General features: G+C 46.2%; 2 protein-coding genes across 2 annotated transcripts in view; both read right to left on the minus strand.

Moving 5' to 3' along the window:
* Positions 1-4,712, minus strand: part of TBC1D8B (TBC1 domain family member 8B) — a 46,373-nt gene extending 41,661 nt beyond the window's left edge. Inside the window, exon 1 of the mRNA XM_053273579.1 lies at positions 4,362-4,712. Coding sequence (XP_053129554.1) covers positions 4,362-4,497 — 136 coding nt within the window. The 5' untranslated portion in view covers positions 4,498-4,712. The remainder of the gene's footprint in view (positions 1-4,361) is intronic.
* Positions 4,713-7,659: 2,947 nt separating this feature from the next.
* The window catches only part of RNF128 (ring finger protein 128), a 34,954-nt gene continuing 20,405 nt past the window's right edge, over positions 7,660-22,208 (minus strand). The window contains exons 3-7 of the mRNA XM_053274422.1: positions 17,587-17,658; positions 16,050-16,132; positions 12,269-12,365; positions 10,673-10,841; positions 7,660-9,125 (exon numbers count right to left, since the gene is read on the minus strand). Coding sequence (XP_053130397.1) covers positions 9,007-9,125; positions 10,673-10,841; positions 12,269-12,365; positions 16,050-16,132; positions 17,587-17,658 — 540 coding nt within the window. The 3' untranslated portion in view covers positions 7,660-9,006. The remainder of the gene's footprint in view (positions 9,126-10,672; positions 10,842-12,268; positions 12,366-16,049; positions 16,133-17,586; positions 17,659-22,208) is intronic.

Raw genomic sequence — 22,208 nt, forward strand, 5'->3', positions numbered from 1 at the left:
GAAACAATTGTCTGACTCATAAGGCAGCTGCTGCCTGTGTTCAAGGATGCTCCCAAGCACTAGAGGTGACCGCCAGGTACAAATCAGCAGGACAGGGAGCTTACGTCTTTAAGAGCTGTGCAGAAGAGGGAAATTTCCACAAGGGCAGTTGCTCTCCCTCTCTGACTGTGACAAGCTGCAGCAGCTGTTAGACCCAGATTAGTCATACAATGAAGCCAATTGGCAGTAGGCAGGTGGCCAAGAAGACAACAACAGCAACACATTTTCTTCACACAATGTATGCTGATGGAACTCACTGCTACTAGATGGGTCATGTCTACTGGCTTACATGGCTGTCAAATAAAGAACCAGGTCCCTCCACTGCAAGAGGTCACATACCTCTGAACACCAAATCTTGGGAGCAAACAATAAGGAAAGATCTCCACCTTCCGATGTTCTTTCTAGAGGCATCTGAGCAGTCACTGACATCTGTAAGAGGGCTGAAGTTGCGCAACCCAGAACTACACTGACTGGCAGCAACTCTCCAAGGTTTCAGGCATGGGTCTCTCCCAGCCCTACCTGGAGATGCTGCCAGGGACTGAACCTGAGACCTTCTGCATGCCAAGCAGATGCTCGAACACTGAGCTACGGCCCCATCCCCTGAGAGGAATATCTTACAGCAGACAATGTTCACATGTAGTCACCCATCCAAATGCAAACCAAGGTGGACCCTGCTTAGGGTACAATTCATGCTCCACAAGACCTGCTCTCCTCCCCATCTAAAATACTGAGTTTTAGACTGTAAGGCCTTCTGGATAGGGATCTATCCTCTTGCATTTTTAAAGCACTATCCATCATGATGCTGTTATATGAACACCACAGCAGTTTCAAGAGACCCAGTAGCAGAATGTAAACCTTACTGATAAAGTAAACAGATGTCGACTGTAAGCTGCCTTGAGCTCTTTTAGAAGGGAAAGGCAAACTTTAGTAAAAACAGACTGAAATTGGGTGGATCCAACAAGGAAGTTCTTCTACACCTGGCTTGCCAACTTTCCAGCTGGGGATGATGGGAGTTGTAGTCCACAGCAGCTGGAGAATCTCAGGCTGAGCGCCCTGGTCTGCACAATTATCAAAAGGAACCTCTGGTTTCTTTTGCATTTTAGTCACCAAAGGTTTCCCCTTTTAAAAAAAAATCCTGATGGCTTCCTGCTACTTTCAAAGCAGCAAGGCAGGAAAAATGCAAACAAATGGACCTCTCCTGGTATGGAGATGTAAAACTGAGCAAAGCTTCAGCTGTGCACGGCAGGCTATCATGCAACTCTGAGATACAGAAGAGCGGGAAAGTGGCAACCCACTGAATTCTGGGACCAAACAGCAGGGAAAGGCTATTACCTTAAAGGCCAGTTGTCAATTTGTCTCAGGAGTCACACACAGAAAATGATAGCACGCTCAGTGTTCGACAGAGTTCCTTCATCTATAAGTTTGCCAATGATAACGTAAGAACATACGAACAGCCCTGCAGGAGAGCAGGCCGAAGGTACATCTAGTCCAGCATCCTGTTTCACACAGTGGCCCACCAGATGCCGCTGGAAGCCACAGGCAGGAGTTGAGGGCATGTCCTCTCTCCTGCTGTTACTCCCCTGCAACTGGTACTCAGAGGCATCCTGCCTCTGAGGCTGGAGGTGGCCTATAGCCCTGCAACTAGTAGCCATTGATAGACCTCTCCTCCATGAAGTTATCCAAACCCCTCTTAAAGCCGTCCAGGTTGTCGGCTGCTGTCACCACATCTTGTGGCAGAGAATTCCATGATTTAACACAGGGCTTCAGGTGTTGCTGGACTACAAATCCCATCATCCCGGCCCCAATAGCCTTTGGCTGGGGATGACGAGAGTCGTAGTCCAACCAACTGGAGACACAAAACTGGGAGACCTTGGTTTAGCAGTTATGCATCCTGCATCAGTTAAATGCTCCTATACCTTTAACAGCACCAAGACCTGGTAACCTCAGTAGGTGATCACATTCTTATCTCCCACTAAGAAAAGCTTCCCGGACTTATTTTTGCAAATCAACCTGCTGTAGAGACACAGGAGGTACAAGACCAAGAACAGAGGAAAAACAGCACTGATTCATGCAATGCATAATTAACTTAATTCACTGCCAAAGGAAGTGGCGATGGTTGCTAAATTAGACGACTTTTTAAAAGGATCAGCCCATGTCTGTGTGAATGCATTTATCGATGGCCATTAGCTCAGATAGCTATCAAAGGATTAGTAAGACTCATAGAGAATAGGTCTATCAATGGTTCTTAGACGTGACAGTTGATGGAACCTCCATGTTCAAAGGCAGAATACCCTGTGTACAAGATGTTGGGTGCATAAAATGCAAGGATGTAGTCAGGAACATACAGTAGCTAGTTGCCAGCAGCTAGTCAGTATGGTCCATCTAGCTTAGTATTGTCTACCCAGACTGGCAGCGGCTTCTCCAAGGTTTCAGGCAGGAGTCTCTCTCAGCCCTACCTGGAGATGCTGCCAGGGACTAAATCTGGGACCTTCTGCATGCAAAGCAGACGCGCTGTTACAAAGGTATGGCCTCAAAAGCATGTTGCCTTCATGTGTTGCTTGTGGACTTCCCAGAAGCAGAAACAGACAGAGAGACACCTGGTGAGATACTGTGTCTGTCTGAATACTGGATACAAGATACTGGTTTAGACAGACCTTTAGGCTGCAATCGTAAACACACTTAAAGGTAAAGTGTGCTGTCAACTCCTGGAGACCATAGAGCCCTGTGTTTTTCTTTTGGTAGAATACAGGAGAGGTTTGCCATTGCCTCTTCCTGCGCAGTATGAGATAATGCCTTCCTATATTGCTGCTGTCCAATATAGGTGTTTCCCATAGTCTGGGAAACAGACCAGCGGGGATTCAAACTGGCAACCTCTGGCTTGCTAGTCAAGTCATTTCCCCACTGCACCATTAGGTGGCTGATAAACATGCTTAGCCGGGATGAATTCTCACAAAACACAAGACTTGCTTCTGAACAGACGTGCTTAGGAGTGCACAGTTTGAGCAGGCAGGGTTTATGCCAGGGGTTCTCAACCTTGGGTCTCCAGATGTGGTTAGAGTTGGGCTACAACTCCCATCAGACCCAGCAACAATAGCCTAACTGTCATAGCTACCCAAAAAAAAAAGGAAAAGAAGAGAAAAGAAAGCATAAGCCAGGTATTCTCAAACTTGGGTCCCCAGAACTTGGTAGATTGCAACTCCTGTTTAACCGCTGTGGCTGTGGATGATGGGAGATGTAGTCCCCTGGGACACCCCCCCCCCCAGCTTGAGAACCCCTGACTTTAGCTATGACCATTAGGAACAAAATCTCCCTGTTTGGAAATAGTATATATCAGTGTTTCTCAACCACTGGTCTGTGGACTGGTGCCAGTCTGTGAAGCACTGGGTACCGGTCCGTGAGGCATCACTAATAAAAATCACACACACACACACACACCAAAAAATTGGGGGCCGGCAGGGGCCACTGGGAGCTCATTTCCAGATAGCCCTCACTTCTGGATAACGTTCATTTCACTTCACCTTTCAGCTTGAAACGAACATTATCCAACAGCCTGGACATGAGCTCTGGAGAGCTGCCCAAAATTGCTTTTGGGGGCTGCCTGGGGGTGGGTCTGGGGGCAACCCCCTAACTAACTGCTGGTCCCGGAAACTGTGCATGAACAATGTACGTGGGCCATGACTCCAAAGCCACTGACAAGCACTGGTAGACATTATACCAGGGGTAGGCAACCACAGCTCTTATCATCCCAGCCACAATTCACTGTGGCTGTGCTACATACACCTCATCACCAGATGTTGGAGCCCTACAACAGGCGCAAATGCCAGATGCCGAGAGCAAAGGGCAGCAGAAGCGGCGAAGGAGCCGCCTTCATGCCTTGCAGCTGGCATACCCGCTTTGGAGAGCCAAGAAGGCTGGGGCAGACGACGCACCTGAAGCCTGCCTGAGCCAACACAGGGCTCTCTTTTTAAGTTCTCATTCGCGGCGGGGAAGGGAGCCTCCATGCGCAGGGAGCGTCTACCTGACGCTGGGAGCCCACAAGCGCGGGGGTGGGCTGGGGTAAGGGGGGGCGCCTGCCTCGATGCCAGGCTTGGGGGCTTTCCAGAAACATCAGGCTGCCCCCCACCCCGCCCTCCAGCAGCCCCACTAGAGACGAGGAAGCGAAGTGCTCCGTGGGCAGGGGCAGCAGGCCAGGCTCGAGCTGCCCGGCAAGCCTCCTCGCTCGCTCGCCCCCGCCGCCGCACACCTGCACGCGTGCACCGGCACCCGGGCTGGGGAAGGAGAAGCCGAGGTGGTGGTGGCGGCGGCGCCTGCAGCCCCCTTACCTGCCAGCCCCCCGCCGCCGCCGCCTTCCTCCCCATAGCCTCGCCGCCTCTGCAGCACGAAGTACTCGTTGGAGCGCTCCAGCGCCCACAGCTTGAGCGCGTTCTTCAGCAGCACCTCCTCCGGCGTGAGCCACATTTTGGGGGCTGGTGCTCTTGCTGCGCTCAGGCCACCATGCCCCTCGCCAACGCCGCCGCCTCCCACGTCCCTGGCAGCCCGTCCTGGGTTCCCACGTACACAAGCTGCCGGCCAAGGCTCCGCCGGGGGGGCGGGCAAGCAGCGCCTGAGGACGGGCTTGGCTAGCAGCCTGCTGGGGCTTGTAGTCCCGCGCGCCACGGCCCTCCCCAGCGCGCGCCCGGATGGCGCACTACAAGCCCCAAGAAGCACCGCGCACCAGCCTTCCTGGCTGGCTGGCTGGCTGCTGCTTCTCTCTCCCAACAGCTCCAGAGCAGGGGATCCCTCCCTGCCTGTGGTGTTTGCAGAAAAAAGTCCTGTTTGCTCGTCCGTTCCAGTGGCCCGCCGGGCTGGGGGGCTTCTTTGGGGGTCCCTTTGGGGTTTCCCCTCCGGGGCGCCTGGAGGGCCCGCCAAAAGCGATTCAGCGCCGCAGGTGGCGCCTTTCCCACCCTGGGGAAGCCACGGTGGGAAAAGCTCCAGCTGTGCTTTGCTTTGGTTTTCGCAATGAATATTTTATTGCTCTTCCAGTAATGGGCCCTCACACACTTTGACAGACATGCGTGGGCAGCAACAGCGACTGTTATCCTGCTTTGGGCAACAGCAGCAACAAAAGTTCTCAACGCAGCTTACCTGGTGGTGGGGGGAGAGTAATAATATGGTTCCCTGCTGTCCCCAAAGGGGTTTATTTAGTATTCTTGGCCTAGGACAGTACTCTTGGCCCTAAGTATTCTTGGCCTAGGACAGGAGACTTGGCCGCCCTCCTCCGAGCCCTGGAATAGTTTGGCAGCGTAGTGTAGTGGTTAGAGTGTTGGATTAGGACCAGGAAGACCCGAGTTCAGTTCCCCATTCAGCCATGAAACTCACTGGGTGACTGCAGGCCAGTCATGTGTCGCTCAGCCTAACCTACCTCACAGGGTGGTTGTGAGGATAAACATAGCCATGCACACAGCTTTGAACTTCTCGGAGGAAAAGTGGGATATAAATGTAAAAATAAAAATCCGAGGCCTAGAATATCCGCGCAGGGAGGCTGGCCACGCAAATGGGCCTCTCAGTTGCCCAATTGCCCAGTATTCAAAAGTCTAGGGGATTTTCAAGATCCCATTCAAACTAGGGTCTCCAGATGTTGCATTACAACTCCCATGATCCCCAGCCATTGTGACTGGGGATGATGGGGGTTGGAGTCCAGTACAATCTGGGAACCCAAGGCTGAGAACCCCTAGACTCGAGCATTTGACCAAGGATGTGTGAATGGTTTTTTGTTGTTTGTTTTTAACTAGCCTCACATAATGTTTACCAGCATAAAGAAATTGACCTACACTTTCACAATTTTCTGCTGTTACACCCTTTCTGCTTCTCTCTGGTCTGCTAACTAGGCAAAGAGGCACCTTTTCAATGTGATTCTCTTTATTTCACAGGGGGAGAGGAACTGGCCCTATCCACCCCCAGCACTGTACTGCCAGTGACTGTTGCTGGTGCCCATCTTATGTTCCTTTTTAGATTGTGAGCCTTTTGGGGACAGGGATCTGTCTTATTTATTATTTCCCTATGCAAACTGCTTTGGAAACTGTTGTTGAAAAGCAGTATGTAAATATTTGTTTGCTGCTGCTTTATGTTAAGCAAACAAAAGCTTTGTTAATCTTAAAGTGCACAGGACCCATTCTACATAAAAAACAACAACAAACCTATACCCAGCAATGGTGTGCTCTAATGGATTATTATTGGACTGATGATTGACCCCAAGAAGCATCAAGGGAGAACCGAAGATATAACTGTTTTGGCCTGGGGGCAAGAAGCCAGAGGAGTAGATTGAGGCAGCCTGCCTTGATTGCTTCTCTCCTCTCCATCCCCAGCACAACATCCCTGCAGTGGCAGATGCTGGTGCCTATCTTGTTTCTTTCTTAGACTGTGAGCCCTTTTGGGACTGGGAGCCATTTATTTATATCTATGTAAATAGTTACATATCTTTGAGAACTTTTGTTGAAAAGTGGCATATAAATATCCGCCGTATTTGTTCCCCACCCGTCTGCAATCTTAAATACTGCACTGCCAATTTTAGTGGGCACCCGCCAAAGTTCTGCAAATTAGTCACCTTAATTTACTCTGTGGAGTTCATCCCTCCTATGGGTGTGTGTAGCGCACCCATACTTCTGGCCACTTCCAGCTGAAGAAGGCTTTTACCAAGTGCTGGTGGGAGGGGTAAGTGCATCCACCCTCCCCTGCCCTTAAAGTGGCACCCCTGCTGGTGTCGAACCACCCCACTGAGGTTCTGTGCACATCCCTATTAGATATAGGACTTACTCCATCCTGCAAACTTGTGATGGATAACAAGCATAAAATCATAGCAACACAGACCAAGTGTCCATCACACTGCATGCTCACTAAGAGTCCCTCGGTTCATTGACTTAATTTGCAAGGCCTGAAAACCAGCCCCAAGCACCTTACAATACTTCTAAAAGGTGCTCAGGCCAGAACGTTGGGGAGTCTACAGGGGAAGGGAATTCTACAACGAAGTGGGGAGTCTCCAAGAATGCTCTTTTTAGCAGTCCAAACCCGACATATGCGGTAGTGAGATACCTTCAGATCTTACGGAGACCATAATGGGGCATTATAGTAGAAAATGTTCCAAGATGTTTATATTAATTTTCCCTTTCACGCACTCACCTTTTAACCAACATTTGCCATATTCACACAAAAGTTTCACCTATTTCCATTGACCAGGATTTAGCATGCATGATACTCTATCTCTAAATGGAAACAGAACTCTCATGGAATTTAGACAGAGCTTACAAGTGCTATGTGTGTGCAGCCACCTACCTTTTCAACAGGTACATTAAAGGGCTCCACAAAGCTCGTTTAAAACAAACACAGAAAATCCTTTCACACTCAAGATTCTTTAAAATAAATATTCATGGCTAGCAGTTTTCATATGAGAACACCTGTTGACCAACTTCCAATGTAGCAGCTAGCTCCATCCCTGCACAAAGTGTGGACAACATTTGCACATGGTCTTGAGTGAGTATATTCATGCATATCTTAAGGTAACAGGACAGAGTTTAAGCATCTTACTATTTCTGGGTTGTGCAAAATCACAACGCGGTTTGACAAGAGACAGACTGCAGACACAAGTGAGTTGATACACAACTGCTTTTATTATCAAAAATAAGTCAACATCCTAGACAAGCATTAGAATAGCTTTATTTACACTTCATATTCAACTGCATTTTTTTAATTAGAAATCAAATATTTACAACTTTATCACAAACTATGCAATAATGAGGGGGGAGGGGAAATGTACCATTTTCTCCTGTTAGATTCAAGTGGAAAAGTTAAAAACACATAATCGCTGTCATGAGGCCACACTTGGGCTAGAACCTGCAATGAGAATCAGAACCACAGAAGACACAAACAAAAGATAAAGTGCATTATTCGATGTAGTAGTTCACTTTGGTGGGTGAGGCTCCAGGCTTCATGGCAGGGTAACTTTGTTTTACTCTTATGCCCAAATCAGAAACCCCACCTCCCACATTATTAGAAAAATATTTACCCATCCATTAATTGCCATTTTAGCCATATCCTCACACTATGAGCTCTGAATATCAACAGCATTCTTTGGGAATCCTTTATTCAACTGTTCCTTCAGAGTAGCAGCAAAAAAGTTCCCTTTGAGTGACAGATCTCCAGCCCCCTGAAAAAGCGGGAAGCAGCCATATCTAGAACTGGACAGATTCCTAGGTTATGCAACAGCGTTTGCACCATCGGAACTGCAAAGCAGTTCACAGTAACCCAGACAGGGTAGACTCCTTCACATCACTCTTCCTGCCTGCAAAATGTGCAAATTAAAGACATCTGATTTTTTTTTTCATTCAAGCACAGCTTGTTTTTGGAATGTGCATTTTCTCCCCCAAGTTTTAACTTGCTCCAATCAGGTGAAACGAGGTGCGAAAAATTCTGGGTCTGCCTGACAGGTGGCTTCGGCTGCTGTTTAGTCAGAACAGCTTAACACAGCCACAGGTGCTACATTAAAAATAAGGCCACTGTGTTGGTTATAGAAAAACACATGAGCCTAGACCAGTGCTGAAAAGAAATACACCCTTAGTGGTTACATAAAGCAAAACCTCAAAAAAGCTATCTAAATTAGGACAATTTAAAACCAGAAGACTTTAGGGAAAAAAATAAAGATGAACACAAACATACATTGTACTTTGAATGAAGTTCTACTGCATGAAAAAGTGGTTTACTCAGATGGCTCGGTTTTAACATGTTTTCTTCCTTGGTCGCACGGAAACATCTGCGCTTGAAGAGCACTAAAACTAATTCCACAAGGAAGGAAGTTAACGGGCACTTCATGTAATTGCAATCTTAAATTGTGTCATTTTCCTCGCAAGATCATCAAGGCAACGTTGCTGTTACATCAGTCTTCTGGGCGTTGGAATTGCTGGTAGGCCAAGTGGCCAGCAGTTGTGTTGCAACAGTTTAGGACTTTGCCGCACGGGCTTGTTCTTCATCTGCCTCAAAACCTGGATTGTCAAGATGCGGGAGTACATTTACAGCTGGAGGTTGGGATGCATTGTTCACAAGACGGAGATTGTCGCCTGTTAGAAGTGGGGAGGGATAGAAATCAAGTTTAGAAAGGAGTCACAAAAGGCTCAAGTGACCATTAAGTATTTCACTGTAGCTGCATCTTCATCCCAGACTTTAAGAAGTCTACATAAATTATTTTGACCAGGGAGCTGAAAGTTACACTAAACGGATCTTGACTCTCTTCTGATGCATTGCATTCGGGCTCTGCTTTGATCAGGTTTCCTTCATCAGGCTTCTGGTCCAGAGCTCCATCTAATAGCAGAGTGCTTGAGTAGAACAGAAATTGAGGGAATGAGCTGGGAATCCTTGGCTCAAATCTCAACACAGACCTTCAGGAAAGCCACTTTTGCTCCGCTGCAATATACAAGAAGCGAGTCTTGTAAAAGGGAGTCAGTGTTCGGAATTGAGGAGAAGCTCTGTAAAGCTTTCTCAGCACTTAGGAACACTACAGCAGTTCTCCTTAATGCTTGACTAACAAGCAGAAGGTTGCCGGTTTGAATCCCCACTGGTACTATATCAGGCAGCAGCGATACAGAAAGATGCTGAAAGGCAACATCTCATACTGTGCGGGAGGAGGCAATGGTAAACCCCTCCTGTATTCTACCAAAAGAAAACCACAGGGCTCTGTGGGCGCCAGGAGTCAAAATCAACTCGACAGCACACTTTACATTTTACTTTACTTCTATATAACGAAAACGACAAACGTGTCGTGGCACCTTCATGACAAACTTGATTGTAGCATTAGCGACAACAAATATTGGCCTTTCAGGTGCTACAAGGTTCCTTGTTTATGCGGTAACTGGCGTAGCCCTACAACCCCTAACCCTTGAGGAGGGCTTATGTATACTTGTGTGGTGTGGTGGTAACAGCGAGATGTGCTCCTGTTCCTTTGTAACAATTTGTCCTCCTCCACCTTGGGAAAGAGGATCTTGAAGATATGGCATGTTTGTTGTGCCTGGCCAGTATTTTTGAATTTCAGATACTGATGCTGAAAGATGCTGAAAAGTATCATCTCATACTGCACGGAAGGAGGCAATGGTAGGTAAACCCCTCCTGTATTCTACCAAAGAAAATCACAGGGCTTTGTGCCCGCCAGGAGTCGAGATCGACTTGACGGCACATTTCACCTTTCCTTTAGTTCTCCTTAGTTCCATTATTTGTGCAGCAAAATTAACACTGCTCCCAGGTATCCTCACATGTGAAGTGGACAGAGCCTTCGGTTGAAGGAGACAAGAGCTCAAAGGCATCTAAGACGTTACTTGGGCACTCCCTAGTGGAGAGGCAAGGCAGTCCGAGGACAAGTCAGGGCACGCATTGTGAACGCTCAGTAGGTGGCAGCAGATACCACTATGGTTTTCATTCATTCCAAGTTATATCAGCAGATTCAGGCAGGCAGGCTTCATTGGAAAAGAGAGGGACAGAATCATCATCACCGTCTATTGACCAACAAAACACAAGTTTGGTAAGAAAACAATGAAGCCTATACCCATGTGGCAAGCTAGCCCTTTACAGAGCCAAGAAGGACTAGCGGAATTTGCAGGACCAGCTCAACACTTACTCTCTGAAGGAGCAGATTCCTCAGGAGCTGGTTCATCAGTTCCCTGTACAGAAGCATATCCAGACGATGCCGTCTCGCTACGATTATCTTCCTCGGTAAGTGAAGGGATGTTAGAGGTTTCATTGGACACAGTGGCTTGGACAGACTCTGCTCCGTCTTCTATATCTACCTGTGTCAAGCAAATTCGAAAACGGGGGGGGGTTGCCTATTGTAAAAATCACATTGGTTCTGCAACCCCGTGAGCCACCCTCCCTCCGGCGGTGCTTATAGACCAATCTGTCTGTAACAGGAGGACCTCATTAATCGCTGGTCCAGCACTCACGGTTCTGCATATCCGCAGTTGGGTAACAGACACCCGACCTTGGTACAAGCGATCTTAAAAATGGCAAAAAGGGGGTTAAATCTGCAGATTGGAGGGAGCTGGGAATGACAGAGGAGGTCATTGGCAGCTGCCATTTTGTGCATCGGAACCATTTTATGGTTCGTTTTGAAGGGAAAGCGGCACCAAAAATGCAATTTGGGGCTGATATTCAGCCACTTGTTTACTTGCGGGGGGCATCTATGGACAAGTGAAGGGCACTGGACCACAGTAGGGCACTTTATTTGGCCCGTTTTGCTTGACTAATAAGCAGAAGGTTGCCGGTTCGAATCCTCGCTGGTATAGTTCCCAGACTATGGGGAACACCTATATCAGGCAGCAGCGATATGGGAAGATGCTGAAAGGCATCCTCTCATATACTGTGCGAGAGATGGCAACGGTAAACCCCTCCTGTATTCTACCAAAGAAAACCCCAGGGCTCTTGTGGGCGCCAGGAGTCAAAATCAACTTGACGGCACGTTTTACTTTAATGGGAACCTAACCCCTGATTCCCATAGTCTTAATGTCCTGTTATTTGCGGATTCGCTATCCACCCCCCCCACATGTGAAATGGAACCCCCGCGAATAATGGGGTTCTCCTGTAGTGCACACTATTCTGAGAACAAGTCCTATTAAACCACAGTGCTGCTAAGTAAACCTGCACAGGGCTGTACTGTAAATTGTGGCAACGTAAGATTATAATATCTGCTGCTGCAAACTTTTAAAATGCCAGGGGAGGCTGCAGTGAGGAACAGTTCTGACATAACACTGTGCAACTCGAACAACTGACCCCATAAGGGCTGCTCAACCAGAACTGGTGGTTCCCTCTACGAATCTGCTCAGAGGTTCCAATGTCCATTACATGAGGAGTCTCTCCTTATCAACTCTGGTGTGTCACCAGTTTAAAGGGGTTGGAATCCAAGAGAATATGGGTACTGTAGATGCTTTATCTATAGCTTGGTCAAAACGAGAGGTGACCAATCATTAGCATGCAGTTCTTCAGCACGGAAGGTCGCTCTGGAAACAGCAGAGAGGACCACGACAGACAGGCACATTTTTTCTCTAGTAAGCAGTAGAACTGCTCTCCTCCTCTCCCTGGTGAAATATTATGCCACTTTGGGCGTATCACAGCAGCTGACTGCAAACCTAGAATTTACTCTCTTGGTTCTGGAAGTGACAGGAAGTCAGGCAATTTTTGGAACTTAAGCATCACTCATAGCAGAGATTTCAGATTTTACCTCAATCCCCAGAGCCTTGAGGATGTCACATTTGCACATGGGACAGGTCCTGTGTTCCAGCAGCCATGGATCAATGCAACTCTTATGGAAGAGGTGGCTGGAAAGAGACAATTATTTCCAATGCAACTCGGCAGATTCCCACAAACTCTGCATACTAATTATACAAGTAAATGACATTGTTTAGCAGTGCCCAGAACTCAAGACAATTAGCCTAAGCTTCAAAGCCACCCTATACACCAAACTATTACTTATGATGTTCCCTGTAACAGGCATTTCCAAATACTGTTGCCTACAACTCCTCCCATTATCCCCAGCTGCAATGGGCTTTGGCTGGGGATTATGGGAGCTGTAGTCAACAACACCAGAGAATCCCTGTTACAGGGAACACCATACTTAAACCCTTTGTTGTTGGCGGCGATATGGTCAACGTAAAAGGGTGAAAAAACGTAAGCTTTATTGAATCTGAGGGGGACAGGTGAGCACATGAAGATAAAGAGTTGCTAAACTAGATATAGCACAAGGATGGAAGAGGACCGTGTGCAAATGCGTCCTGGAGAATGTTTGCAGGAGGGAGTAAGGACTAAGTGTACGGAGAATCTTAATTGGGTGTGTGCTCAACTCTTGGGCAAGACCAATTAGCCCTGCAGCCTTCAAACATTCCTTGCTCCAGACCTAGATATAGCAGAGATAAGTAGGCCAACACACCATTTGGGAACTGCCAACAACTGCCTACCACATTGTGTCTCCCTGCTCGGTTTCCCAACCTCAGTTTTTTTCTGGTTGCCGCCCAGAGCTCTTGAATTCTCTGCTGCAGGTTATTTTTCCCTGGTCCCCTCTCTTATGACATTCTGGAAGCAGGTACTGATAATCTTATATCGATCTGCTTTTGGGAATCAGCTCTATGACAGTATGTGTTTCCTGCTCTGCACCTTCGATAGACAGGTTTGTTTCTGGCTGCTTTAGTTTCGATAGTAATCTGGGATCTTACGAGTTATCATCTGTGTCTTGTACACCACTTTGGCAGCAATAGCTGAGAAGCAGCTTAAATGTTTTACATGTAAAATAAGTGTGTAGAATAGTAGACAAGACCAGGGGTGGATTAAGCTTTTTGCTGCCCCTCTCTGGGGGCAGCTTCAGGGAGTGTGAGGGGAAGCGCCCCCTTTTATCTTTTTAAAAAACGCCCCTCAAATTTTGCTGCCATAGGCAAGTGCCTACTTTGTCTATCCGTTAATCTGCCCCATAAGACAATCTTCAGTAGTCTTCAAATGGTCAGACTCACAGACTTGCATCTATCAGAGCACGTGAACCATTTCTCTACCTTTCAGAGGTTCATATCTGGCCATCCACATGTTAGGAATGCAAGGCTATGGCCATTTTTCAAAACCCTGCAAGCAGGGACCCTGAATATGGGAAGTGGTCTTTAAATTTCAAGGGATGAGCTGAAAGTCTGTAAATGTGTGGCAAATAAGTTCTTTTGGAGAAGTTACTAAGTTTCCAGTTTGGGGTTCTAAGACCTCTTTGGGCACAAAATTAGCCAAATGAGAATGACTCAGAGGGTAGCAATAACTGGAAGGTCCTAAACATAGACGCAAAGACACTGACAGATCATCTTTGCAAAGATTTAGGTTAAAAGAGGAACTGAAATTTTCTCAGAGATAGCACACTAGTCTTTGAAATTAAAAAATGGTGGTCACCACACACTGTTTCTCCTCACAAATATACCACACCACACACAAACAGCTATCTGTTAAAAAGCTGCCGTCTCTAGGTCATGAGGATGCACCATTCACGAGATTAAAGGGAGTCACAAATCACCCTAAATCTGTGTAGGACATGAGGGGCAAGCAATGCACTTTGCCTCCAGTTACAGTGTGCTGGAAGTGGCTTATCGAAAGAGTGAACTGGTGTTTTCCAAACTCCTGGTTTTCGAGGCACACCTGCATCCCAAAAGGTTTACTTTCAGAAAGTGCAAGAGCAGGAACTACCCCACCCTCAGAGGAGCTGGCGGTTTGTTTGTGTGTGTTAGTGTGAATTACTTTCTAGCTCACAGCTTGACAAATCCCAGGTGCCAGGGAGCCATGGCCCCTAGAAATTTAACCGTGGTGCTTGGATTAGGATATTCAGAGACAGAGTTACTTAATAAAATCTTTATCTATCCTCAGCAGCTCTGTTTCTGTTCTAGGGAAGCTTCCTGCTAACTGAGCAAAGAGACACCTTTTAAAAGTACTGATTCTTTTTAATGAGCAGGGGGAGAGCAACTGACCCTATCCATCCCCAGCACAGCATCCCTCCAGTGGCTGTTGCTGGTGTCTATCTTTGGTTTCTTTTTTAGATTGTAAGCCCTTTGGGTGCCATTTTATTTATTTACTTTATTTATTTCTATGTAAACCACTTTGGGAAACTTTTGCTGAAAAGCAGTATCTAAATATTTATCGTATTCTTATAAAGGGGATACAAAGAAGCCCTCCCGTTCCACAATGTCCGTCTAAGCAGCAGCAGCAGCTTGTCCTAACGAGCTGGGGGTGGGGGCGCTAAATGAGACAGAGCTTTCTCTGGCTCCTGACCGCCCAACTCTGCCCGTTTCTCCCATCCAACCTCACATCAATGCTAGCTGCTCTGCCTGCAGGTTGGCCATTCATCAGGTAGAGCTGTGCAGTGTGCAGGCCTTTTACAGAAGGGGTTTGGGATTCACAAAATATTTAATTTTTTGTATTTTATTTCTGATGGCACTTCTCTCCCATAGTACAGTAGTGTGTCCCAGCACAAAGGTTGGAAGTTACAAGGTTACATCAGTGGCTCCAGTGACTGGCTGTTTGCTAATTATAGCAAACATATGAGGAAACAAGTGATCAGTCCTGTGCCGTCCACTGTCCATCTTAAACGCTTCTTTCCTGCATATAGTCATTTCCTTATTGAAAGTTTTATTCAAGTCAAATAGTAACTTATCGGACAGTGACAAGAGAACCTGGAGTAAGGTTTCTCCTACTGATTTGCAACCAAGACGTTAACCTTAAGACAACATTCAAGGTCATCATCTTATTTTGATATAAGAAAACCTGCTGTCTGTTCTTGCAGTCATGAAATAAACCACCACTTCCTAATTGCAAAAGCAAGTACACAGGCACTTGGCCATGGATGTCTGTACCATTAGCGCTGCATCTAAGTGTGGCTGTGATACAGCTGGGGATGCAAAATAACTGGTCAAAGCCAGCTGCAAATATAGGCCTTAGTTTCATTTTAAAAGATTACGACTTAAGGAGTTGGAGAGAGAGAGAGAGAGAGAGAGAGAGAGAGAGAGAGAGAGAGAGAGAGAGAGAGAGTTTTAAATCATCGATCCAGCTCTAAACTGAACCTAATGTCTGAGGTGAATTTCAAATCTACATTGTGAATTGTTCAATTAGGTTTGGAATAGAGTCAGGTTTCTCAACTCTTCTCCCGGCCTGCAATTATATATTACAGGTATGGATCCACAACAAAATGTTGCAAAATATCCCTGGTGCGCATATATTACTTGAGCATGATGGAAGTTTTAGGCGCCTTTCCCCCTCAAGCAGAAGGGCTTGTGAGTATCTTGAGAGAGTATTCGATTTGAGATATTTCCTGCATTTTTTTTTTGTTCAAACGCTCCTCCTCGCTACCATTACCTCTACCCACCTGATTGTTAACTGCCCTCTGAGTTCATGAACATTCCATTCCATCACATGATACTGGGGCAGTTTTGGGGGAAGTGAACAACCATAGTCTTTTAATATGAGTGCATGCAACTGAAAATCTCACTTACTTGCATGTTAAAATCCGCACAACATCATTTGGTTTGTACACTTCAATACACACAGCACAACTATCTCCATCAGGACCAGTTTCCTAAACCATGGGAAAGGTTATCCTTGTTAGAGATTTTGTTTACAATAATTACAAATAATTGTTTAAATGATAGCATGCAGCAAATATGAAGACGAATTCATTTGATACTCTTTCTTTGATAGTGTTTGGGACTAACAGCTTTGCACGATCCCAAAATTCCGCTTTTTATACACAAGGCTGATGTGAATACAAGGGTGGGTGGGTGGGGGACACAATCTGGAGGAGGGGGAGATATTACAAGTAACAACCAAAGTGTTTAGTGAACAGCAAGCCCGAATGATCTGCAACAACATACCAGTTCAGAAATCATATGGAGCCAAGATTAAACTTTGGCTTTGCACAGTTCTGCACCCTTTTATTCACAAGTCACAGAAACATTCTACTTATGATTGTGGATAGAAACAAGAATCAGTTGTAATGTCTGAACCGACCGATCCTGGCTTATTCTAACCATAGATCCTGCAATAAACCATAGTCTGGACCTTAAGTTTGAAGCTGGGTTCAGCGTGTGGTTCATTTTAAAACCTCCGATTCGAATAAGCCAGGATTGATGGCTTGAGACATCACATCCGAGCGAGACTTGTTCCTATCCAGAAGCAAACACAGAATTCTTTCAAGGCTTACACACAAAAGGAGAGAAAACACACAGTCCTGAGGCTCACAGTGCATGAAGCCAAAATTTAAACTTCGCTCTGCACAAAATCTGAACCAGCCCAGTATTTGCAACATTAGGCAAAGCTATGGTTTCAGTTTTATATTCTTACTGAATTCACTCTGATTTTAAAGCCTTACAAAAATTAAAAAGTTAAATGGATTCTAAATGCCATGGAGTAACCTGTGAACTTTTTTTTAAAGCAAGGAGATAATTCAGCCTTTTTTACATTGACATGTATAAACCATAGCTACTAAAAGCATTTCCTTACTGCAGAAGAGTTTACACTGCTGACCTGCTCAACTTAGGCCCCCAGTTGGTTTTTCAGCTACAATTCCCAAAATCCCCAGCTACAGTTGCCAATAGCCAGGCAGCGTTCCCTCTAACAGAGATACCCAGATGTTGTTTGTTTACTATTATTTATTCATTCAATTTCTATACCGCCCTTCCAAAATGGCTCAGGGCGGTTTGCAATTATCAATTATGTTGTTCGATTACAACTCCCACAATTCCCAAACAAAAGCCATTGCAGCTGGACATTCTGGGAGTCAACAACATCTGGGAATCTGTTTTAGAGGGGAAATTGTAGCCATGGATTAAGGGAACTGTAGGCCAACATCTGCAGGAGGGCTGAAGTTGAGCAGCCCCAAGAGGCCTGAAAACTGACCTCGTACCATATTATTTTGCTGCACTATGAACGGGAGGATTAATGCATGGGGTTATTTTCTGATACAGAAACAAGAAACATCATCAGGATTTTAAAAATGCTTAGAAGACCAAGGAGAATTCTTGTTCACAATACCTTGTCTCCCTGTTTCAACGTGCGGAGCTGGAGGCGTCCAATGGCTTTTTTGGCATCTGCTTTTAGCCGCCTCTGTAATAGGGAGAAGCATTAGGTCAGCATGGAACTTGTCCTCCCATAAAGAAAGTGACCAGCACCAACCGCTATACTACTTTTAACATTGAATTGACTTTTGTTTAAAAAAAAAAAACAGATGAAGAACTGCTTACAAGTGTCCACTGTTAGATCAGCCTAGAAGAAAAATTGGTGCATGAACCTCAAGTGCAACTGAGTATTTATTTACTGTTTATAACATACCCTGCAAAGTTTATTCAACAGTTCATGCTTGTTTAACATTTTAGACTAAAGGTCATTTTAGTGAAATTTCCCAAACATACTTGCTTTGGTCTCTTATCTCCTTGTGTTAGCCTCGAGCTGAGTACAGACAGGATGCACACATGAGTTGCCCTAAAGAGGAAGCCCCATTCTTTCAGCCACCAGCTCATCACCACAACATTGCAAGTCTCAACGGCGTTTTATGAGTCCAACTTGTAGCTCAATCAAACCAAGTCAGACACACAATTCTTCTCTCTACTGTTTGGGAAAGACATAAATGCTCCAGAATTTCAGGGACTGGCTTGAATTTGATACACACAGCCTAGGCTGTCAACTGGAACACTACCAGAAGAGGAGAGCTGGTCTTGTGGTAGCAAGCATGACTTGTCCCCATAGCTAAGCAGGGTCTGCCCTGGTTGCATGTGAATGGGAGACTTGATGTGTGAGCACTGGAAGAGATTCCCCTCAAGGGATGGAGCCACTCTGGGAAGAGCATCTAGGCTCCAAGTTCCCTCCCTGGCAGCATCTCCAAGATCGGGCTGAGAGAGACTCCTGCCTGCAACCTTGGAGAAGCCACTGCCCGTCTGTGAAGACAAATACTGAGCTAGATAGACCAATGGTCTGACTCACTATATGGCAGCTTCCTATGATCCTATGTACCAGCCATACAGGCACCATAAAAGGCAACTGTCACAACATCAGGAAGGAAGTTGGAGGAACAGCATTCCCCTTCTCAGCAAGCCCAGATCGGCAGCCAGCATAAGTGAGTGAAGGAACTTTTCTTGACCAACTGAAGCAGCAATCGGTCCAGTGAGTCTGCTCTGCCTAACTGCCAGGAACGTGTTCTAGCAACACCTACACTAACCATTCTTTTACTGGATGTCACACCATCATTTCCTGCTTTGCTGTGCACTGATATCAAAATATAACCTGCATACATCAAATAACACTTCCTAAAAGGTAATCGTGCCACTAAAGGTAAAGTTGTGCCGTCGAGTCAGTGTCGACTCCTGGAGCCCACAGAGCTCTGTGGTTATCTTTGGTAGAATACAGGAGGGGTTGACCATTGCCTCCTCCCCTGCAGTATGAGATGATGATGCCTTTCAGCATCTTCCTGTATCGCTGCTGCCTGATAGAGGGGTTTCCCATAGTCTAGGAAACATACCAGGAGGGATTCAAACCGGCAACCTCTTGCTCACTAGGCAAGTCATTTCCCCGCTGCGTCATTAGGTGGTTATTTTAGTGCCACTAAAGGTAAAGTGTGCCATCAAGTTGATTCTGACTCCTGGCGCCCACAGAGCCCTGTGGTTGTCTTTGGTAGAATACAGGCGGGGTTTCCCATGGCCTCCTCCTGTGCAGGCTGAGATAATGCCTTCCAGCATCTTCCTAGATCGCCGCTGCCTGATATAGTACCAGCGGGGATTCGAACCAGCAACCTTCCGCTTGTTAGTCAAGCATTTCCCTACTGCGCCACTTAAGGTTAATTGACATTTCACTAATATGGATGTCCCAGGACTCTCCAGAGCTACATTGCTCTCTCTCATATATATATAACACAAATATTTATTTACCGCATTCCAAAAAAGTTCCCAAAGCGGTTTACACATAGATATAAATATCTAAACAAACAAAACAAACAAATAAAGTGACTTCCTGTCCCCAAAGGGCTCACAATCTAAAAAAGAAACACAAGATAGACACCAGCAACAGCCACTGAAGGAGAGGAGAGCTGGTCTTGTGGTAGGAAGCATGACTTGTCCCCTTAGCTAAGCAGGGTCCACCCTGGTTGCATATGAATGGGAGACTAGAAGTGTGAGCACTGCAAGATATTCCCCTCGGGATGGAGCCGCTCTGGGAAGAGCATCTAGGTTCCAAGTTCCCTCCCTGGCAGCATCTCCAAGACAGAGCTGAGAGAGATTCCTGCCTGCAACCTGGGAGAAGCCGCTGCCAGTCTGTGAAGACAATACTAAGCTAGATAGACCAAGGGTCTGACTCAGTATATGGCAGCTTCCTATGTTCCTAAGGGATGCTGTGCTGGGGGTGGAGAGGGCCAGTTTTTCTCCCCTTGCTAAATAAAGAGAATCGCCACTTTAAAAAGATGCCTCTTTGCTCAGTTAAGCAGGGGTTGCTAACATATACAACATATAACACACATATGTGAATATATCAAAAAACAAATATGTTATATGTAAAAGAAATGCAGTTCACTTTTGCAAATAAAGGCTCATCATATTAAAAAGGCTTCCCTTTCAACTGCCCCCGTTTTGTTCACTGACACACACGTCTACCCTTCAGTTACATACACGACAGGCACTTTAGGAATGACAACAATTAAGACCTTTTGAAATGCCTTGAAGGAAGAAAGGCTAGAGAGCACGTGTACTTTTTTAACGAGCTGAAAGTGGAATGGTAAAACCACTGTTCCACACACACTTTTCTCTTCCCTCACCATCATCTCTGGTCAAACCGGTTTTGCGGTGTACTAGTACAAAACCCCCACAAAACCCGTCTTGCGGGTATCGAACACCGGCCACAATGGTTCTCGTGTCCCACTTTTGACTGTCTAAAGAACAAGATGCCATCTGCCTGAGGGATAGCACAGACTCTGACAGCAGCACCCACAAATTCAAGATCAGAATGCTAGCCCAAAACATATTCTTGTAGAAGGCACGAATTTCCAAAGTCTGGAGGTGGTGTTTGCTAGCAGGTTTCCTGTCCTAACACTGAAAGCCAGCTAGCAAGAACAAGGCTGGAAAAACCCACCTGCATACCTCACTGCTTCGAAGAAATAGCTGCAGTCAAGTTCGGCTCAAGCGGTTATACAAGAGGCTCTTCCATTATACAGAGGCAGTCCTCAAGTGGCACGCAGAGGAACAGAAACAGTCTCTCGTTGACTTTGAAATTTGCTTGCCATAGATATAATGAGCCTTGAAGACTCACATCCAAAGAGGCCATAAATACTGATGAGCAACCATGAATCCATTTTGCACAAACAAGATTCATTTCGCATCACAAGAAAAATTTGAGCTCGAATGGGGTGGGTGGGGGAGAGAGACAAGAAAAAGGCTGTAATTATGGACTGGAGGAACCTGATCTGGCTGGATGCCTGTAGCGGAAGATGCACGACTAAGTCTCAAAAGGGAGTCAAACCCATACAGCATGAAGGAATGTGCAGATATGGAACTCAGATTTTGCTCCTATGGTTTGGGGTGTGGGCCCAGGAGAAATTCTCTTTTACAGAAGCAGCCCCTGGCAAAAACACACCAAGAACTTCAGGGTAGTCATCTGCAGCCCTTGAAGCACAGCTTTGGACCTACATAGCTAAAAATCAGCTTCGCCGAGTTAGAATGCAATTGTATGCTACCTTCGGGGACGGGGCTGTAACTCCGTGGCAGAGGATCCGTTTTATGGGAGGAGAGCTAGTCTTGTAGTAGCAAGCATGAATGGGTCCCTTTGCTAAGCAGGGTCTGCCCCAGTTTGCATTTGGATGGGAGACTACATGTGTGAGCACTGGAAGATCTTCCCCTTAGGGGATGGGGCTGCTCTAGGAAGAACACCTGCCTGCTTGCATGCAGAAGGTTCCAATTTCTGTCCCTGGCATCTCCAACTTAGGGCTGAGAAAGACTCCTGCCTATAACCTTGGAGAGGCCGCTGCCTGTATTGTGTAGACAAAACTGACCTAGATGGACCAGTGATCTGTGTCCCTAGCTTCTGTAACAATGTGATTTCCAGCTAGAACGGATCTATTCAAAACTTGGTCACAAGGTGTACCCTCTTCTCTCTGCCCCCAAATCAGGAACTCTGAGCAGTGCTAATTAAGTCTGCCAGCCCCCTTGTGGTTTCAGCTTACAACCCCAGAATGTCCCTTCTTGTATGAATGACATGCTTGAGAGGGGAACTTAATTACTACAGGGGAGAATACAAAGCTGTCTAGACAGGAAATGCAGGGGGGGGAAGTACAAAATAAGCATTTCCTTCTCCCTCAGCTTATCATTACTATAATGTTAGGTTGGGCAAAACAGACAGTGCTACAGGAACTGCAGCAACATCTAGCACCAAGTACCGGGGGGTGTGGATATACGGAAAAATGCCAAAATGGGACCAGCTGAACTGTGCATTTCCATAATTCCGACTTAACTGGCATTAGGCCGAGAGACCAGGGAGTTCGGAAGCTGGGATTCAGGTCACTTCATACCCATTGTACTTTTTGTTGCCCAAGTGGACTTGTTTTGTCCAACAGTTATGCAAATCATTCTTAGAAACCGACTAGCCTTATCAATTCCCTCATCCTTACTGTAAATATTTGC

Source organism: Hemicordylus capensis, chromosome 11 (genome assembly GCF_027244095.1).
Source record: "Hemicordylus capensis ecotype Gifberg chromosome 11, rHemCap1.1.pri, whole genome shotgun sequence".
In the NCBI taxonomy this organism is placed as follows: domain Eukaryota; kingdom Metazoa; phylum Chordata; class Lepidosauria; order Squamata; family Cordylidae; genus Hemicordylus; species Hemicordylus capensis.